The sequence below is a fragment of the Fomitopsis serialis genome (assembly GCF_022376445.1).
Source record: "Fomitopsis serialis strain Sig1Antser10 chromosome Unknown B0H18scaffold_20, whole genome shotgun sequence".
NCBI classification, from domain to species: Eukaryota; Fungi; Basidiomycota; class Agaricomycetes; order Polyporales; family Fomitopsidaceae; genus Fomitopsis; species Fomitopsis serialis.
This window is the reverse complement of record NW_025954980.1, coordinates 402863-421140: the sequence shown is the minus strand read 5'-3', so window position 1 is coordinate 421140 and position 18278 is coordinate 402863. Positions and strand designations below refer to the sequence as shown.

The 18278-nt window shown below is 55.7% G+C and overlaps 8 protein-coding genes across 8 annotated transcripts; 5 read left to right on the top strand and 3 right to left on the bottom strand.

Annotated features, from left to right (window-relative positions):
* Positions 1-787, top strand: B0H18DRAFT_873911 (high mobility group box domain-containing protein; the record flags this gene model as incomplete). The annotated part of the gene is made up of 3 exons (XM_048040324.1): positions 1-109; positions 201-259; positions 677-787. Coding segments are annotated over 3 exons (279 nt in total), but the record flags the coding sequence as incomplete, so codon positions are not given.
* A 1224-nt stretch (positions 788-2011) lies between these two features.
* Positions 2012-3661, top strand: B0H18DRAFT_845636 (uncharacterized protein; the record flags this gene model as incomplete). The annotated part of the gene is made up of 3 exons (XM_048039547.1): positions 2012-2936; positions 2989-3188; positions 3251-3661. Coding segments are annotated over 3 exons (1536 nt in total), but the record flags the coding sequence as incomplete, so codon positions are not given.
* Positions 3662-3863: 202 nt separating this feature from the next.
* On the bottom strand, positions 3864-4705 carry B0H18DRAFT_997556 (uncharacterized protein). Its single transcript, XM_048045458.1, has 3 exons — positions 4618-4705; positions 4318-4547; positions 3864-4154 (listed from the first exon to the last, which is right to left on the bottom strand). The coding sequence occupies exons 2-3, from the start codon at positions 4393-4395 to the stop codon at positions 4065-4067; spliced, it is 168 nt and encodes a 55-aa protein (XP_047895455.1). The 5' UTR covers positions 4396-4547; positions 4618-4705; the 3' UTR covers positions 3864-4064.
* A 271-nt stretch (positions 4706-4976) lies between these two features.
* B0H18DRAFT_212908 (uncharacterized protein) lies at positions 4977-5674 on the bottom strand. The gene is made up of 2 exons (XM_048037150.1): positions 5173-5674; positions 4977-5118 (listed from the first exon to the last, which is right to left on the bottom strand). Exon 1 carries the CDS (start codon positions 5575-5577, stop codon positions 5221-5223), a length of 357 nt encoding a protein of 118 aa, XP_047895454.1. The 5' UTR covers positions 5578-5674; the 3' UTR covers positions 4977-5118; positions 5173-5220.
* Positions 5675-5747: 73 nt separating this feature from the next.
* B0H18DRAFT_212867 (uncharacterized protein) lies at positions 5748-7242 on the top strand. The gene is made up of 2 exons (XM_048037149.1): positions 5748-5997; positions 6894-7242. The coding sequence occupies exons 1-2, from the start codon at positions 5821-5823 to the stop codon at positions 7059-7061; spliced, it is 345 nt and encodes a 114-aa protein (XP_047895453.1). The 5' UTR covers positions 5748-5820; the 3' UTR covers positions 7062-7242.
* Positions 7243-7705: 463 nt separating this feature from the next.
* On the top strand, positions 7706-9306 carry B0H18DRAFT_1084210 (uncharacterized protein; the record flags this gene model as incomplete). Its single annotated transcript, XM_048031763.1, has 4 exons — positions 7706-7846; positions 7894-8166; positions 8188-8303; positions 8331-9306. 4 exons carry the CDS (start codon positions 7706-7708, stop codon positions 9304-9306), a joined length of 1506 nt encoding a protein of 501 aa, XP_047895452.1.
* A 1539-nt stretch (positions 9307-10845) lies between these two features.
* On the top strand, positions 10846-12281 carry B0H18DRAFT_1117487 (uncharacterized protein; the record flags this gene model as incomplete). The annotated part of the gene is made up of 9 exons (XM_048033596.1): positions 10846-10885; positions 10944-11140; positions 11200-11295; positions 11350-11364; positions 11430-11499; positions 11554-11745; positions 11810-11948; positions 11998-12023; positions 12082-12281. 9 exons carry the CDS (start codon positions 10846-10848, stop codon positions 12279-12281), a joined length of 975 nt encoding a protein of 324 aa, XP_047895451.1.
* Positions 12282-12525: 244 nt separating this feature from the next.
* On the bottom strand, positions 12526-14589 carry B0H18DRAFT_1117486 (uncharacterized protein; the record flags this gene model as incomplete). Its single annotated transcript, XM_048033595.1, has 11 exons — positions 12526-12778; positions 12831-12855; positions 12907-12964; positions 13023-13050; positions 13105-13116; positions 13181-13227; positions 14090-14099; positions 14153-14251; positions 14308-14321; positions 14387-14468; positions 14522-14589. The coding sequence occupies 11 exons, from the start codon at positions 14587-14589 to the stop codon at positions 12526-12528; spliced, it is 696 nt and encodes a 231-aa protein (XP_047895450.1).
* Between the last annotated feature and the right edge of the window lie 3689 nt (positions 14590-18278).

Genomic DNA, 18278 nt, shown 5'->3' with positions numbered 1-18278 from the left:
AAGGCAAAGAAGGACAAGAATGCGCCGAAGCGCGCATTGTCCGCCTACATGTTCTTCAGCCAGGACTGGCGTGAACGAGTAAAGGCAGAGAACCCCGACGCAAGTTTCGGTGAGTTCATCGACTATATGCGCGTCGTCGTCGTCGCCACGGGCGCGTGATGCGCCCCGTATCAGACGTAAGCTGACTACACTTGTCACAGGCGAGATTGGCAAGCTTCTCGGCGCGAAGTGGAAAGAGCTGGACGAATCCGAAAAGAAGGTCAGTATTATTCATGGTCATGTCTGTTGATCCCTCAGTCGGCGGGTTGGTCGTTGCCGGTAGACAAGTCTGAGCAAATGCTCGTTCGCCCGGGTTTCAACGACCAATCAGCAGGTCTAGCATCCGCCATCACACCGCTGGCGCGTCCGGCCTGTGTGTATGCGTTATGAACGCATCGTGGAGTCGGATACCAACTCTACCCATGCGGGTCGTCCTCAGGGTCTGAGGATGAATCTGTGACATTGCCTCGAGCAATGCGCGTACACGGTCCACTCTGAATACAGTGACGATGTCGCTATGAGACCGACCTGCGACTCTCCGAGTTTTTCTCATGAGTGGATCTTCGAACAAAAGCCGTCATGATTCGCTCAATGTATCGCCCTTTTCTCGATACTGAGGCTGATTACCTCTTCTTAGCCATACATCGAGCAGGCTGCTCGGGACAAGGGACGCGCGGAACAAGAGAAGGCTGACTACGATGTATGTTTTCTTTGCATTACTTTTACTCTTTCACTGACGTCTCTGTAGGGCAAAAAGGCCGTTGACAGTGCTGGCAGTGGCGGCGATGACGACGACGAGTAACTGCGCCCCTACACCTTCGTACCCTGCTTTCCGCTAGATCCTCGCCCTTCGACTTCGCCGCTACTCCGGTCCCGTGTCTCTTCATCCCGGTCCCTCACCGAAAACATACTTGACTCTTCGGCTTCGCCTTCCGTGATGTGTGTACTATATGTATCGTGCCGGCTCCCGTCGCCCTAGTTCGCTTCGTCGCTCTCCGCTGCTCGGCTATGTTACAGTCCCTCGATGTCCACATGCTGTATCTCCCGACGTGTATTGTACTGGACGGTGGCGGCTGCCTCGTTTACATACCGCGTATTTATTCATGTGTATATCATCCGCGCCCGACTTGCGTGCCTTTTGTTCGACGCACAATGCAACCACGCAACCAGCAGTGATGGAAGAGTAGAACGACGCATCATTGACGGTTTTGGCCCTTGCATGCGGTATCGTGGTTGCATAGTCCTTGGTGGCCATAGCATACGCTGCCTGCAGTGGCTACATAACCCGCCTCGAGAGGTACGTCGAGATCAAGCTCTCCGTGCGTCCCAGTCCTGAAACATCATATCACAGCATCCTGTCTCGAGAACAATCGTGTCCGTATACATCGGTGAGAGGCCTTCTTCCCATGTGATTCGGTATACCACCGAGTGGCGGCCTACTATGCCTAGTACGGTGCCACCCCTACTTACCTGCTACAATACCAGGATATATCTGTGCATTTGTGGCATCAGTGATAATAGCACGATGGTGTCTCACGTCGTTCTCGACGAAGCCCGCTTCGAGCCGTACTGCGGCGAAACAGCACATTACTCGTACTGGAGGAACAAGACTGACGACATATTCAACGAAGACCCGGACGTTCGAAGCTTCGCCGACTTCGTTCGGATATACGTACCTTCGTCCGTGCCGTACCAGAAGCCCACGTCCGAGATTGCAGGTATATTCGACGTCGCGAAGCAGGCTGTCGATCCGCGAGACAAGTCCGTACCTCTGGTCCGTGATCGCGTACCTGTGCATCCCGGACGTGCTGATGGCTAATGACGTCCACTGCAGTGTCGGGGCCTCTGTACACTGGCTGAAGACTTCCCTCCGACAAAGACACTGCGCTTCAAGGACGTGAATGTATCACAGTACTGGTTCCCGCCTGAGGAAGGCAGCCGCGGAGACACCAGACGCATGCCACTCGCGAAACCGGACCTGGTGGCATTCCTCCCGGGTATGGAGCAGCTTCCCAGAGGTCCCGTCGACATCTGGAGCACCATCTCGCTCATCGTAGATATAAGGGACGAGAGTTCCCCAGACCACCTTGCGAGCGGGCACCCCGACGCGGTGAGAGCGCGGATGCGCCTCATACGGTTCGCAGGGCACCACCTCGCCAACCACAACGCGCTGTGCTCGTTTGTGCTCTCGGTACGGGGGTCGCATATGCGAGTCTATCGCTTCGACCATGCGGGATGCATCGTGTCGCCCGCGCTCGACTGGGCAGCCGAGCCTGATATGCTGCGCCAGTTTCTGTGGTCTTTCGTCCATCCCCCAACCAACACGCAGTTCCTCGGGTTGGACGAGTATTGCACCTGGGCCAGCAGCGAGGACCTTCGCTGGGCGCAGAGAGTATCCCGTGATGCTTGGGATATCCACGACGTCGACAGCAACCGGTGGATCAAGTTCCCGTTCATGGGCTGGGAGGTAGAGTTCCTCACCTTGCGGATCCGGTCCATGTCGGATGTGACCTTCGGGGGAGCGACCTGCGTATGGGAGGCCCTTAAGAGGGGCGACGAGAGCGGCAAGAGGTACATCATCAAAGATACCTGGCAACCATTCACCCACCAGGAAGAGAAGCGGTTCTATGAGTGCATCCGGCGGCCTGATTGGCGCGTGGGCCGCCCGACGTTCGGTGTCGCTGGGTACGTGCACGGGCTAAACTACGGTCTGGTGACACGTATGGGCGAACACTCCTTGCACCGAACTGAGAGTGCGCGTCTTCGTCGCGGCATAAGGGATACCATGCGGGGAGAGCGTTGTCACGTGCGCATTGTCACGGACACGGTCGGTAAGAACTTGAACGAGTTCGAGCGTTCGAGAGAGTTGATCGAGGCCATCCGCGACGCTATCAAAGGTGAGTTCCCTGTTGCGCTGCGGTGATGACCTTGACCGGATTCATGGTGCAGGTCACCTACACGCCTACGAGACCGGGGTACTCCACGCCGACATCAGCAACGGTAATGTTCTCATCGCTCGCGACAAACCCTTCAAAGGGTTCATCCACGACTTCGACATCAGCGCCTGGATAGACAGCTCAGCCGACGGGGGCGCCGAGTTGCCACCCGCGCTGCGAGACCTCTCCCAGAAACAGCTGAGGCTCGTCATGGTGAGTATACCTCTGGCAGAATGAAGCGAGGGACACGTACCGACGATCGATTGCCTTCCCAGGGAACACCGCGGTTCATGGCCATCGAGATTTTCGAGTCGATTAGAGAGCCCATCGTCCGCAACGCCGGCCACGACCTGCAGAGCTTCTACTGGGTCACCCTCTGCCAGGTCCTCGAATGCATGGACTACTACACCGGGGACTTGAACAAGACGATCCACGATTTATTCGTCACGGACAACTGGGTGGCGATGACGAAGAACAAGCGAGCGTGGCTCGCTCGGGATCCACACGGGCTGTTCTCCGGCAACGATCCGCTCGCCTTCCTCATGCGCCGCCTGCACGAGCTTGTCAGTAAAAGCATCCGCTCGTACAGCAACCCCGACCCGATACGACTGACTCACCAGTCGATCCTCGCGGTCTTCGACGAAGCGTTGGCCATGGACGGCTGGCCAGAGGACGACCGGTCACTCACTGCCACCAGCAGCGTGAGGCTAGAAGAGCGTCCCGACGCAACAGTCGCTGTCGCGGGGCCGAGCGCTCCCGTCCGCACAGGTCCGCCACCGCAGGCAATGGAACAAAGGGCTGTACCGGATAGCCCCGCCATTGCCAGTGGTCCAGTTATTTCGCGCAAAAGGGCACGCGAGAGCGACGAAGAGTGGCCACCGCTGAAGAGGCTGAAGCACGAACTTGAAGGACCGAGGGAAGTCGAGGTGCCCGCTGATCAGCGAGCACATCCGAAGGCGGATGCCGGTTCCACGTCGACAGGAGCGGAGGCGGCGAGAAAAGCGCGGACGTCGCACAGTCTGCGCGAGCGGCTGCGCCCAAGCCTACGAGGAAGTCTGGTTCTGGAGATCTTTGCTGCGGCGCTAGGGTCTAGTGGCGAGCGGTGAGATGGTAAGTCATTCGTCCGAAGTCGATATCGCCGCTTTTGTCTGCTGGCATTGGTTGGGTCCCGCGATTACGCTCTCGATGAGACCCGTTCGCGAAGATGGAGAACCAGTCGCAATGAACTTTGCGCCGCGCGGGGAAGAGCAGATAAACATGCGGCAGGCGTGGGATGGAGGCAGGAGTGGGGTGTCTGGGCGGAGGTCTAGGACGCATAGTGAGCGATGCCGTGTCTGGAAACAGTCCGTCGCGGCAGCGCGCTCAATCTTTTTGGGCCGTTTTCCTTGAAAATTGTCCCCGACAACTGAGCGTAGGGCATCTGCAATGATGTTTCGTCGGGATGAAGAAAGCAAACGAGTTTATGATAAAATGAGGAAGCGGGCAGTGTGCTTCGGATGTCTTTAGTAATGTGTGACTGACGTGTGGTTTCTACGGTGGTCGAAGTTGTCAGAAGTCGATGGTCGACCGGTGCTTGCAGATCGGGTGAAATATATGGTCAGATGTCATGAAGAGGCATCACTATTCGCACGAGCACACGTACATCATGAGGGGAGCAGCGAGCGAGTCCGGCTGTTAGATGGTAATGAAAATATGGGTGTGAAAGCCAATCCCGCGCGGTTAAGCTTGCCCATCTCCCGATTCCGTTTCTGCCTCCACTTGAGGCTTGGGGGATTTCGCGTACCTACAGGACCGTCTCCGGTGTCGCGGTGATCGCGGCCGTGGCGGGTGTATGAAATTGCACGATGCATCTTCCTCCGCGTTCCTACTTGACAACTCGAAGAGAAGATGAGGCCAGAGGCAGGAACTATTGTAATCGTACGTGTGAGCAAGTGCAGAGTGAAGCTGTTAGCCTGCGAGCGCCTGTAAAAATGTTCGACCGCTGGACCATAACCGTGTCAGCGCTGTGTACTAAGCGGATAGTACTCGCCGTTACGGAGGGGACGCCCGAGTACATCATATGTTTGAGTAACACTCGCGGGTGCACTCGGTGCATCGTCCCGACGACTCGTAGGTCCTGTAAGAGACGCGACGCAGGACCCGACTGCGTTGCAATGGTCAAACGATGGCAACTGTGAGGGGCTGCGGTGGGACATACCGCACGACGGCAACTTTGCATTCCGCAGTTGCCTCGATCGATACTTCATTAATCGCCAAGCCTTCGCATGTCAACACAACTCGCACAGCCGGTCTCCAAGTCGCGAAGGACTACGTTGAGATCGAGATATCCGCATGTTATCGCTGGATTCCCCGTGTGTCGGCTGAGGATCCCGGCCAGGAGTCGGTCAGACCAATTATGATGATAGGCAGGTCCGACTGGCCCCGACTGGCTCTGCCTGGCTGGCCCGGTGAATTCGGATCTCAAATCTGCATTACAGTACGCACCCAAACCGCACGGGACTGACTTTATCTTGTCATGGAATAGTCGGACTATTGCATGCCAAGTCGCCCAAGTGTCCCAGACATGTGTGTACGAGAGGAGATGTGTCCATGTGAACTGCATCAAAGAGCGTAGGCTGCGGCGCACGGGCCAGTCTGTGTTGCGGTCTGCGGCGGTGGGGGCGATAAACTGCGATAAATAACCACATGTTTGTGAGCGATCGAGTGGGAAAATTGCCATTTATGGAAGCAGCCATTGCATGACGCCCGCGTCGCCGCCCCGCACCTCAAACGCTTTAAAGCTCTTACTGTAAGGCTCCTGCCTGATCAATGTCTGTCCCTGCCCTCGTGTCTCCTCACACTTGCCATGTTCCAGACGCTCTCATCCTTCCTCCCGTCTCCGCTCCAGTCTAACAGCGACAAGACCCAACCAGTCGCAGTAGACATCGCGAAACCTCAGGAGACCACACAGTCCGAGCCCGCAGCCATGCAGCGCGCCGAGGAGGAGCTGGCAGTGAAGAAGCAGAAGGAGCGGAAGAACGAGGTGAATACTGTATCTAAACTTGCAGACTTAACAACCTTGCGCGGGGCACACGATGGCTGGGTCAGACGACAGGCTCTTCGCAAAGCATGGTAACTGCTGGCAGTGTCATTGTGCTTGACAATGGGCTACGCGTCGTACAAGGAGGAGCATCAGCTGCACCCTGTTTGGACTTGCGAGGAGACGCTGCAGAGCCTTGATGGGCCTCAAGTAGTGACTTCGGCACTTGCTCTTGGACTCATCGCCGCATCCCGCGCCCCCGTCCCTCACGGACAGTCTCGTCATCGAGCGACGCGTGTACGGCGCGCAAAGGGTCATCTGTCTGGTACGGGCCGCATATGTTCGCCACGTATGTTGACTCTGGTGGTGTTCATGCAGTGGATACGGTGCCTCGTCCACCTTGATTAGCGCATTCGCAGGTGTCTCTCTTTCATCTCACTCCCGATGCCGTTCCAAGCCACACTGCCTATGTCATGGCGGAGTCGCAGGCGTACTCGCACTTCATGGACAGCACAGTCTAATTCTCAGTAGCCTCAACTGCTCTTGATGAGCCTCAAGTAGCGACTTCGGCACTTGCTCTTGGACTCATCGCCGCGCCCCCATACCCCCGTCCGTCACGGACATCATCGTCATCGAGCGACGCGTGTACGGCGCGCAAAGGGTCATCTGCCTGGTGCGGCCCGCATATGTTCGCCACGTTGGTCCTGGTGGTGTTCATGCAGTGGATACGGTGCCTCGTCCACCTTGATTAGCGCACTCGCAGGTGTCTCGCCTTCATCTCACTCGCGATGCCGTTTCACGCCACTCTGTCTATGTCATGGCGCTGCGTCGCGGGGGAGGTGTACTCGCACTCCTGGACAGCAGTCTAATTCTGTGTGGCATCTCGGACCTTCTCGCAGCGCAGCACTCCCACGATGAGCTTGCGAAGTGCAAGGCCAATCTCTTGCGGTGCCGAAGCACGCGTGCGTGCCCCTGGCAATGGCATACCTATGACCGTAGCGCTGCGAGAAATCCGACAGCAGGGCTCTCAGCGGCCATCTCGTGACCAGCAGTACGTCCCTCGGTGATAGATCGTGGTGTTACAGTTGGAAAACGCCTTCGAAGTGACACCATGTTGGACGCGCACATTTCTGTGATTGCGCCTAATGTTCCCATTTTCTCGAAGCACAGGTGATGCGTGCATTGGAGGGGGCTCGGACATTATCCATATCCCCGTTGAGATGACAAGCGCCTGACGGAATAGCATCCTGCTGCTCCGGCAGTCTGCCAGTTCGTCAGGCAATAGCCGCAGAGAACATTTGACTGTGCGGCTCGGCATCTCTTCCATACATCAATACGTGTATGGATCGAAACCTTATCCACAGCCTTACAATGTCTTGTCTTCCGCATCCACTGTCTCGCTATCCTTGGCTACGCATTTCTGACCGCGATGGTTCGTTCACAGTCGTTCATCGTTGTCCGCCCGCCACCCTCAAAGTCCAACCATCCCCTCAATCTCCAAGTCCAGCTCGTACCACCGAGTAACAAGGACAAGGATGGACGGTCTAGTCGACCAAGCAGTCGACATTCCGTCGACTCCACCGCGGAGAGCGAAGTATCACTGTCACGCACACCGTCTAACCGTTCTGAAGCATCGATGTATTCGTCCTACTCTTCGACTGGCTCCATTTCTACCCTTGGCTCGACGTCTTCGACGTCCTCCGGCCGGCGCATGATCATCCCCCTGTACAACCTCCAGGCCCACAATGTGATGCAGAACGTGATCGTGGACGCAGGGACAGATGCAAAGATCGCGAAGTTCATGAAGCGCGGACTGGAGGTGATTGGGCTGGCAGTGCTCGAGCCGATCGAAGTGTGGACCGGGGGATCCCTAGAGGATGACGTGCGACAGCGGACAAGCCTCGAACGTACACAGGGGCTGCTCCCCCAGGAGCAACCACGCCGACGTCGTCCGCGGCGTCCCTGGCATCGCATAATACGCAAGACCTTCCCCCACCCGCGCCTGTGCCCGCACCAGCACCGTTGATCGCACAGGCACCGATCACACCCTCCAGCTCGTCGAGCGGGCGCCCGGGCACACCACGCAAGTTCTTCGGCAAGCTGTTCAGCAGCAAGAAGAAGGATGCGCCGTCCATCGCTGGGCCCACCCCGCCCGCCACCCCGACTTCGCCAGTGCCGCAATGGTCGGCGGAGTCGAAAGTCTCCAAGCGCTCGTCCCTCCTCTCCGCGCATGGACATCCCATACTCTCTAACGTGTCGCTCGAGTTCCCGCTGCAGCCGCCCGTCCTGGGGATCCAGCCGACGCTCCGGTCACCCGTCGTTCCCCCGCGCGGCAGGCCGCACAAATACGTGTGGGTCGTGAGGAAGTGGCTGAAGGGCGAGCCGGAGAGCATGCTCGGCGGGATGCGGGACCGGTTCAACGAGGTGCGCTTGACGACACTCGCCCCGTCTGGCGGGCTCGAGGCGAACGTCGAGGTGCGCCTGGAGTGGAGCCGAGGCAAGAAGCGCGGTAGGGAGGGAGAGCAGCTCGCCAGGAAAGGGAGCAGACGGAGGAGCGACATAGGATCCGCGGCGTACTCGCAGCAGCCGCAGACGCCAATGACGCCGTACTACACACCTATGGGTCCGATGGTGTCATCGCGCAAGGCAAGAACGCGCTCGCCAGGCGACGGGTCTGGTGTCCGGCGTTCGATGGACTCGATCCGCTCCGTATCGCCTGGGCCTGCGGCAAGCATCACGACGGGCGAGTCGAACACACAGGAGACGCAGGAGGACGACGGGGACGAGTCGGACCCAGAGGACTCGGAGACGCCGTGGACGTGTACGCTCGTCTTGAGGCGGCTGCACCCGGCGACGCACCCTCAGTCGACCCCGACGCCGCGCTCTCCGCTCGCGGACGAGAGCCCGCAGTCGCAGAGCCTGCGCGTGAAGGTCGCCGCGGTTGTGCCGACGCCGCACCATCCGAAGGTTGTCGCGCTCCTGAAGGTGCCGTTCCCGCTGCCGGACATAGAGATCGAGCGTGTTGCGGTGAGGCGGCGGATTATCACACCCGCGGGGCTCTCGAGGCCTGCGCCCGACGCGGTCCCGGAGGCGGGCTCGGGAGGGAGTGGGCAGAAGAAGTTCTGGTCAGGTTCTGGGAAGGAGAATGGGAACGGGAGATCGGAGGTGGGGCGTGCATCGGGGATGGTGTTGACCGCGGAAGAGATCAAGGACGTCGTATCGTGTACGGGCCTCTGGCTGGTAGTGCGGGAAGGCTTTGGCGGCGTAGGGAAGGAGCGGCGGAAAGGTGATGGATGGAGATTGCGAGGCTGAGCTCGACCTGCGTATGGGTCGTAGTTGATTGCAGATTCAGCGCAGGCGCGCTTGACCGTTGGTGCGCATCTATATCTCGGGTGTCGGGTGGAAGGCCTCTGCGCTGTATGTTACCCATTCGTTTCTTGCAGGTCATACCATACCATAGTAATAGTTGGAATCTGGTTTCTTCTTTCACGGTTCCGGTGCAGGTGTCGATGTCCACATAGGCTTGGTCGCATTCAATACGGTACTGACTCACACAAACAAAGCAACGTTATCACTGGTCTGTCAGTAGCGGTAGTCCCGACCCACACATTCAGCTTCTCTTTTTTTGAGCTGGTCGGATCCGGACAGGGGCGGGTTTGAACGGATTGCCGATATACAAACAGATAAGGTGAGTCTCGTCTCGGCTGCAACGAGTACATGCCATTTGACCTAGTGAAATACATACAGTAGGCCTTGGACGAGTACTCGATGGTGCACGCGCGACCTTCGCAGACGGTCTTGAAAGATGATGTGGTGCGTAAACACGCGGTGGCATGCAATCGCACATGTAAATGATGCAGCGATAGCTTTCCAGGAACATGCAGGCACACGTATGAACAGTCACAATGCAAGTACACATACCCAGGGCCTCAGAAGGAAGTGTTCCTGGTACCCTCTGATACGAAACACCTATGTAACACGTGTGGATCTTATTAGGTTCTGCAACTACTGCTACACGGTTATATTTTGCGTCCGTCAAGTAACGTGCTGTTGAGTAAGTATTATACCTATTGACGAAGACGACGCATTAGATTTACAAGAATCATGCTGCCTACAACCGTAACTCGGCAGCGTAGGAAGTCTCCGGGTCTGTCAGACCACGATGCGTTCGGAGCAGCTTGCACACTTACGACTCATGCTGTGGATGATCGATTGGATTTGCAGCGATAGCCACAACCTCTTTCGCGCGTCCATGAATGAATTAATGATGGGTAGCTCAAATCCATATTCTCGTCGGCGTGCCACAAGACGCGTTGTTCACCATCATTGACGCGTTTACATGACCGACGGAGTCCGCGGATTCGACCTTCGTCGACATGCATCCTGAGCCTTCTCGGGCTTCCTCTGCTGACATTATGACAGCTTCAGTCAGCGGACATGCGACCCGTGGCTGCTGCCCCGCGACGAGACTCAGTGCGCGGCGACGATTACATGCGAGCCTGTACTACCTACCGCTGGCAGACTCGGACGACCAGGGAACTCCTCGGACTCCTTGCAAAGTTGCCCAATCAGCAGTCGCGTAGTAAGGGGTCTGATGACACATTTGGATCATATTTCGCACCTAGAACTGACTGCGCCCTGTTCGCTCGCGGCCTTTCACTCTGAATCAGGTAAGCTGAATATTCGTTCGCCTGCAGGCCGATGATCTAGGATGACTGATTGGCATCTCTAAGGAGGCTGAACCCCTATGTACTAGCGATTGTCCTGCGTCCTGAGTATAAAAGCGACGATGCGACAGGATGACTGTCATCACAATCCCCATTGCATCAATCAACACAACACTCACTAGACATGGCCAGCAAGACGAACATCCTGCTCTTTGGTGGCTCCGGTACGTCTAGAGTCATCCTTACTGTGCTAACGAACGCGCACTCAGGCCAATACTGCAGGCTACATCGGTGGAACTCTGTTGGATCGTCTTCTGAAGCACCCCAAGGCATCTACCTTCGACATCGTCACTCCCGCTCGCGACCCCGAGAAAGCAGAGGTACTCAGGAAGCTGGGCGCGAAGCCCGAGATCGCTGCTCTCAGTGACTTCGACAAGATCGAGGCACTTGCCTCACGTGCGGATGTCATCTTCAACCTCGTCAGTCACGATCGGACCCTCTGTATTTAATGAGTGCTGACATACGGACTTTCGTACAGGCGAACGCAGACAACGTGCCGCAGATGAATGCGGTTCTCAAGGGCATACGAAAGAGGCACGCGGCCACTGGCAAACCGCCTGTGCTCATCCACACTGTAAGCAAAGCCAGAGCGTGCGCGTGATGCCTTGTACGACTCACGATGATCTAGACTGGCCTTGGCGAAGTCATTGAGTTCGCGCAGGGAGAGTATGCCGCAAGACCGTCTACTCGGACGTGGACATCGAGCAGATCAAGTCCATCCCAGCAGCAGCCCTCCACCGCAACGTCGACCTGGTCGTGATTGGCGCAGATGAGGAAGGTGCGGTGGGTCCGAGCTACTGATTGGGCTTTGCTGACTCATTATCGCTGGCAGGCTATGCGAGGTCATACTTGATCTCACCGGGTATTGTGTACGGTCTTGCATCCGCACCCGCGCACGACGCAGGAATCGCGAAGAAGTTCTCTATTCAGATCCCGGGGCTCGCCAAGGCCGCGCTGGCCAGGAAGCGCGCTGGCATTGTCGGCCCTGGCAAGGCTGTCTGGCCGCATGCCCACGTCGACGACGGTACGTAGCTACGTTACCCCTGGCCGTCGCGCTCGCAGGGCTGACATGCGCACGCTCTCTGCAGTGGCCGACATCTACGTCAATCTCTTCGATGCGATCGCCAAGGACCCGCAGAGCGTCGGGCACGGCTGGGAGGGCTACTACTTTGTCGAGAACGGCGAGGTCGCCTGGTACGATGTCGGCAAGGCCATGGCCAGGCGCTCGTAGATCTCGGAATCACCAAGACGCTGAGCCACGCCGTTCGCGAACGAGGAGCTCGAGACTACTGGGGCTCACTGGTATGTCTCCCGGGTCGCCGCTCGCGCGCATTGATGTTGACAATGTCTGGTGTCGCAGGCCGTGGGCAGCTTCGGCGGGACGACATGCGTGCGAAGGCGGAGCGGGCGCGCACGATCGGGTGGAAGCCCAAGCACGCGGACATACTGGGGACGATCAAGGCGGAGGTGGAGCTGCAGTGGGCAGTCGCGCAGAAGAATGGCGGCGAGGTCGACTTCACATTCGAGAGGGGCCTTGCGAAGCTGTTCGGGTTTGCGTAGGTGTGGTCGTGTCTTGCTAAAGATGTCCTAGTCGCAGATATGAAGTGTTCAATGTATTAATTTTCTTTCACTCGGATACTTACACCTCGACTCCGATCAAGCACACGAGATAGGCGGCGCTCGCCGTGAATATACAGGATATACATGCTCAAGGGTTACATCTGCGTAAGGAGAGACGTCGTGGAAGTTCTCGACTTCCCTGCAGTACAAATGAGGTTCGACTAAAGTATGTATACTGTATCTTCTACACTACGGCACTCGTGGCGGACGCTATGACACGACCCGAGTTCCGACCGTCTTCTGCTAGGCGGTACACAGGAAGCGGGGTGTTGGGAGTTAAGGGGCCAAAAGCACGGTCCGACGACCGTCTCAAGCGGGCCACTTCGGCAGGGTCCTTGTCCTTGTCAGGAGTGTCAACTTGCGTGTCAAGGCTGCTGAGCTCGCGGGCTGAAATGTCTTCCTGGAAAGCGCGTCTTACAGTCTCCCGAGAGTTCAAGCTAGGGGAGCACTCAGTAGTCAGTCTTACTGAAAATAATATATAGAACATACGTCGATAGGAAGGAGCATGGATAGACTGCAATTATCGTAGTCAGATACAGAAGTGTTTGCTAGTCAGATCACTCACTTCGAATCAGCATCCAATAGAATATGACGTATATCAAGCCTTCGCCCAGTGTGACCCACTGAAACCGGCGCCGCAGTGAGCTTCTTAATGTGTGTATATAATACACAGGCACGTACGGTGATGACACAGACAAAGCTGAGGATCCTACAAGGCACAGTTTAGATCTAGAGTCGGAATAACACTTGGTCGAAGACTTACAAGGCGAGATACCTAGAGTAGTACGTTTTCAGTAGGCGAGCGCAAGGTAGTCCGAGTCTGAGTGTCTAGAACTCACATGTGCTGAATGCATAGGTCATCAGGAGAGTGATAGCTTTGTTTGTCCTGTTCAGTATATATGAGTGCATCGCATGGTCAACTACCGCATTTCCATACCGATAAAATGCCGTTCGACCCTCCCGCAAGTAATACACAGTACCTCCCGCGATCAATAAGTCACACACAATGTTAGCAGTCAGCGCTGTACTCGTGTATGCCTAGGCGCATTAGCAGAATGAGAGGTCGTAAATACCCAGTAGCATGTCACCACGCACATGGCATGCCCTTCCTTGCTAGGCGTAGAGAAGTAGCGAGCGCTGTAACTTTGAGTCGATGAGCATGCACCACAACGCCAATGACCGAAAGTGTGCTCACCCGGCAACGGTGTACGCTATGATAGTAGTAGTCTGACGCGTTAGTCTGTTGCAAATGCATACATGAACAATACTGACCTATGGAACAGGCTGAGACGCAATATGCCATACATGTCACATTGTTGAGCATACAAGACAGATCGTTACATACCTAGCTCCACGACACTAAGGAAACCCTAGATGGCTTAAAGATCATTAAAGGTTACTGTGATGGATGGGTTCTACGTACGATGATACCAGGAATTATCGGCCGTCGCTTCCCGACTTACAAACAAATAATCAGTGTTCGTGAGGCGACTTTGAGCATCTGCGATACCAACGGACATAAATCCTCCTTGCAAAGAATCTAGTAAAGCGCCACTTAGATTAGCGTCGACCAGCACGGCTGTTACACTCACAGTTGCACCAGAAACCCCACAAGGCTCTATATGCACAGAGCCCTGGTCAGTACAAGCGTGCATTGGTGATACCGCAACGGCACGTACTCCGTTAGATATCTGAATCTGTTCGCCTGTCTATGACATGCACTTAAGGGTTATTAGGATGACACGTACCGCAATACTCCTGTAAGGCAGAGTAGTCAACATTCCATATTCGCTAATCCGCTTTCCGCTTACCAAGTCACTCTTTGAAGCGCGACATAGTCCCCAAAGTTTGTCACCGTATAGTAATAGTACGCGGTCGATATTAGCGCGACATGCAAAGTATCCAAGGCGCTGGCGATAACATCAGCGTTCTGAGGCTCGACCACTTGAGAGCATGTGCAATTTACACAACGAGAGCAACCTGACACATCGGTAATCATCAGTCGTAAGGCCATTGAGGGGGAGGGCTCGCGACGACGGGCTTACAAAGAGCTTCAGCCGCAGGCTATCGCCTTTGCTGTATTGCGTATAGTACAAGTATGCCTGCAGACATGTAACGCCATAAAGTCTGACACAATGGTTAGCATCGATATAGCGAAGCAAGATCGGAGGGAGACGTACATAGTTGAGAGTATTATACCTATAAATTGCGCGCCCAAGATGTTGTCAAGGGGGACGAGCGTAGGCATGACGTGTCGACGAAGCAGAGCTCTGAGAAGCCGCAGGGTATAATCATATCAGCGATGCGCTTTATATGTATGCCGCTATGCATGCCGCCCAGAGTGATGACGAGCGCGTCGTAGAAGCCCATGCATGCCACGCGGAAACATGCAATGCTATGGTGCGTCTAAGCAATGAAAGTGCCGGTAGCAGATAGGATGCCGCTGCGCCCACTTGTGATAATGTTTGTCTTCCTTTCGACGATCATAAGTATGATCCCCGGCTGATCCCCGGTGCAGTGGCCACAGCATTATGGTCTGCGCGCCCTAAGATATTCACCAGCCCAGGTACCAGCTGCCGTTGGAGTTCAATAAGGAAAGGTAGCTTGTCCCCCTTCATGATTGATATTAGCAAAAGCCACTCACCCACGAGTTCAGAGACGCGGCCAGCAGTGGACAATTGCACGTGCTATGTCCAGTTCAGTGCCTAGAGCAAGAGCAGAAATCTCAGCGTCGGCGAGATGCTCAGCGCTCAGCGCCGACATCCATCCCCCTTCGGCGAGAAGAGATGTCCGACTTAGAAGACTCACTTGAAGATTACGGCGCTGTGCCATGCTTGCAAGGGGGATCTGATACGACGATGTTCGGGTATTACGGCGTGCGTATTAAGTTGTGTGGCTGTGCGAGGACGAGACGCACCAGCGCTATGTAGATGGTTTAGGAGTGCGATCGTCGGGACGCGGCTTGACAAGGTGTTTGACTTGAGACTGTGCAAGCGAAATAGCCAGATGATCGGCCTGATGTGACGTCGTTCAAACAGAAACTTGCAGAATGGGTCTGCTTCGTAGACACATGAGGGCCCCGAGTCCGAGGGGGTGCGACGGACGAGACACATCCAAGATGAACCACAGTTCGAAGCATGGCTTGGTCAACAACAGATCGATCAACAGCGTGCAGCCTATGGAATGCAGACCCACACTGCGTATGAGAACCAGTTCAAGTGTATGTGTGCGCGCGCGGTCTACTTGGCCATGACAACGTTTCGCCAATTCATCGAGCACTATAGCGCTCTAGTCCGCATGCATCAGAGTGAATACCGGGACTACGGAGTCCGGGCTTATCAACGCGAGCGGTCCGAATAATTGTTAGGATTGCTCTCTGTAATGATAGATTCCACAAGGTAACGTCAGACAATAAGATGACGGATAACGACACTCACTTCCATTGTGGTCCAGGAGATGGACGCGTTCACCAGTATGTTCAGACAGCAGCCGCTGACTCGGAGGTGAGTTTTGGCAGACACGGTAGGGACTCTCGCTCACACTCGGGAGTGAGTGTCCCGATGCCAATAAATCCACATCATTGGTGCGTAGGTCAGGACTAGCGACTCCTCTTGCGTTGCTTCACGAGTCGATGTGGCTTCCGCGACAAACCCTGGTAGAGGTTGTCTCAACGTCCCGATTTACAACGCCGCATGTCCTGAAGCGAAGCGGATATGCTGAATGGGGCATTGAAACAGTATGCCTTTCTCTCCGCGTACAACATGTACCTGAGCTAAATGGATGTCAGTGAGACTGAAGAACGGCTCGATGCGGATTCCGTTGGTTCCGCAAGTGCTCGACGTTTTCAGCAGTACCAAGAAAGTCATCCTTGGAGGCGAACGTGGCTTTGTCCAGAGAACGCGGCTAGGTATGGCAGGGTGATGCTTATGGCATCACCAAAGCCGCAGAGAACCTCGTCGCAACGAAGTGTGGAGCTAAGCTCACAAGGGAAGACTCTAAAGTGCTTTCCTATCATAGGATCAGGTCTCCATGCCCGGTGTTCGATTCGCACCTAACTTAAGTTCCGTTGTCTAACAGCATGCCCGGTTACATGCGCTACTGCAGCAAGTCCTCTAGTCTGTTTGCGCCGGCGTGTCTGAGAGGAGGGCATATTGCCTCTGAAACTCAACGCACTTGAACCAACTGGGTGAGCCAGGAAAGCGGAAAGAGATGCTTTTGTCTTGCGGTACCAATGTGGCGCACTGAGAGGAGGAGGAGGAGGAGAAGGAGGCTACGAGAGTTCGCGGTTTGATCGCCGAGCCGAGCCGAGTCGAATCAGTCAGTCGATCCTGCCATCTCATCTTATCTGGCAAGTCACGGGACTGCCTTACACCGAACGTCCTTTCACTCGGCTCAACGTACGGTCGACCATGACAGGAACCACACCAACCGTAACGCGTAACGTCGGACGCTCTCGCACGCAACACTCGAGTGAATGTCTGTGGGAGACAGGTGACCCCACGAGAGTTTCCTGAAGGTATCATAGCATTTCGCTCCACGACGGCCTGTATAATTTCGACCCGACGTTGATGTTGTATGTACATGCAGCCTTTCCCTCGGTAGACTCGAGCAAACGCACACCGACGTCCACATCCTTCGGCAAGTCTGTCATCGGCTTCATCAGTATGCCTGCCCAATACTTGTGTCTGCCTCCGACATGGGATACTTATCTCGGCCTGTACGTATCGCAAACATAGTCCACCCCCCTCTCCGTTTCTTAGGCGGTGTACGGCTTCACAACACTACATCACTTCATCAAGGCCCAGAGCCGCATCTCCAACCCAAGCCAATTGAATTTCGAAACACATGAGGCACTTGTAAAGTGCTACCGCCCCGCCATTTGTACGTCCTAACACCCGTCGACTGCCAGTCAAACTCACAGCTAATATGCAATAGGATTTGGGCAACTCAAGCGAGCCGAGCCTATGCTGCAAGGCGAACCGCGGACGCTCCTCTGACTCGGCCTGGTAGGTACAAAGCACGACGGGGCACCAGGTGACGGGTGACTGACTCCTGCAGGGCGCAAGCGGCAGATCACGACCCAGCGGAGGGTGTGTCTGAGGTTCGAACAATCGAGACGATTGCACGTCGTGCCGGCCTCTTGTTCGGGAACGGGTAGCGAGCAACGAGAGTCTGACTACATCCAAGTGAGTTTCCTGCAGTGATCTAACACCGTACCTTCAGATGTCTTGTTTCAGTGCAGCACGGACGCCGTCGTCTGGAGGTTCGACAAAGTTATGAATTCGGAAGGCGGTGCTGATGAAATTTCAAAGTCTTATCCAGTACACGAAATAGCTCACTGCACTGCAGTGCGAGAGGTCGTCTAGGCTGGCGTGAGCGAGTGGAACAGCCGATTCTCTGAGTCCTAGAGGTACAACTTGGACGCGGAGCGAAACAACGGCTGGTAATCGACACGAGTGACATGCTGGGCATCTTGAAGAGATGAACTCAGTCTGTTCCAGCACTCCATAACTTACGGCGCTAGGCGGTGACGCTCGACCGCAGTACTGCATCTTCTGTCAGTAAGACTATAAATAGTAAAGACATGACTATACTTGGTAGTTTTCCCTGGCTGCGCAGCGATCCCGATAGGCGAAAGACGCAGGGATTGAAAGTTCCGGGGGCGGGGGTTGCGCGCTTGCGTTGCGCAGCAAGTGCTGTGTGCCGCGCATGTGCCGCGTGTCGTTTATTTGCAGGTTTCCGAACGGCACCCTTGACGTTCCCCGGTTGCATCATGGCTTACCCCCGCAGCACCCTGTTATATATCCACGGCGACCTCATCCCCGTCGCTCCCTCGCCTTCCCCATATTCTCGTCTTCTGCCACGGTAACGATTCTTCCCTTGTGAAGCCCTCATAACTTTCTGCTCGCTATTCCTCTCTGCTTGTCATCGCGGCGT

What these genes read in the sequence shown, in the direction of transcription:
- B0H18DRAFT_997556 (XM_048045458.1), bottom strand. Translation starts at nt 4,395, where the DNA reads ATGCCCTACGCTCAGTTGTCGGGGACAATTTTCAAGGAAAACGGCCCA. An exon ending in GCGCGCTGCCGCGACGGACT is followed by an intron (nt 4,155 to 4,317) that starts GTTTCCAGACAC and finishes TCTCATCGAGAG; the next exon opens with CGTAATCGCGGGACCCAACC.
- B0H18DRAFT_212908 (XM_048037150.1), bottom strand. Translation starts at nt 5,577, where the DNA reads ATGCAGTTCACATGGACACATCTCCTCTCGTACACACATGTCTGGGAC.
- B0H18DRAFT_212867 (XM_048037149.1), top strand. Translation starts at nt 5,821, where the DNA reads ATGTTCCAGACGCTCTCATCCTTCCTCCCGTCTCCGCTCCAGTCTAAC. An exon ending in AGAAGGAGCGGAAGAACGAG is followed by an intron (nt 5,998 to 6,893) that starts GTGAATACTGTA and finishes ACCTTCTCGCAG; the next exon opens with CGCAGCACTCCCACGATGAG.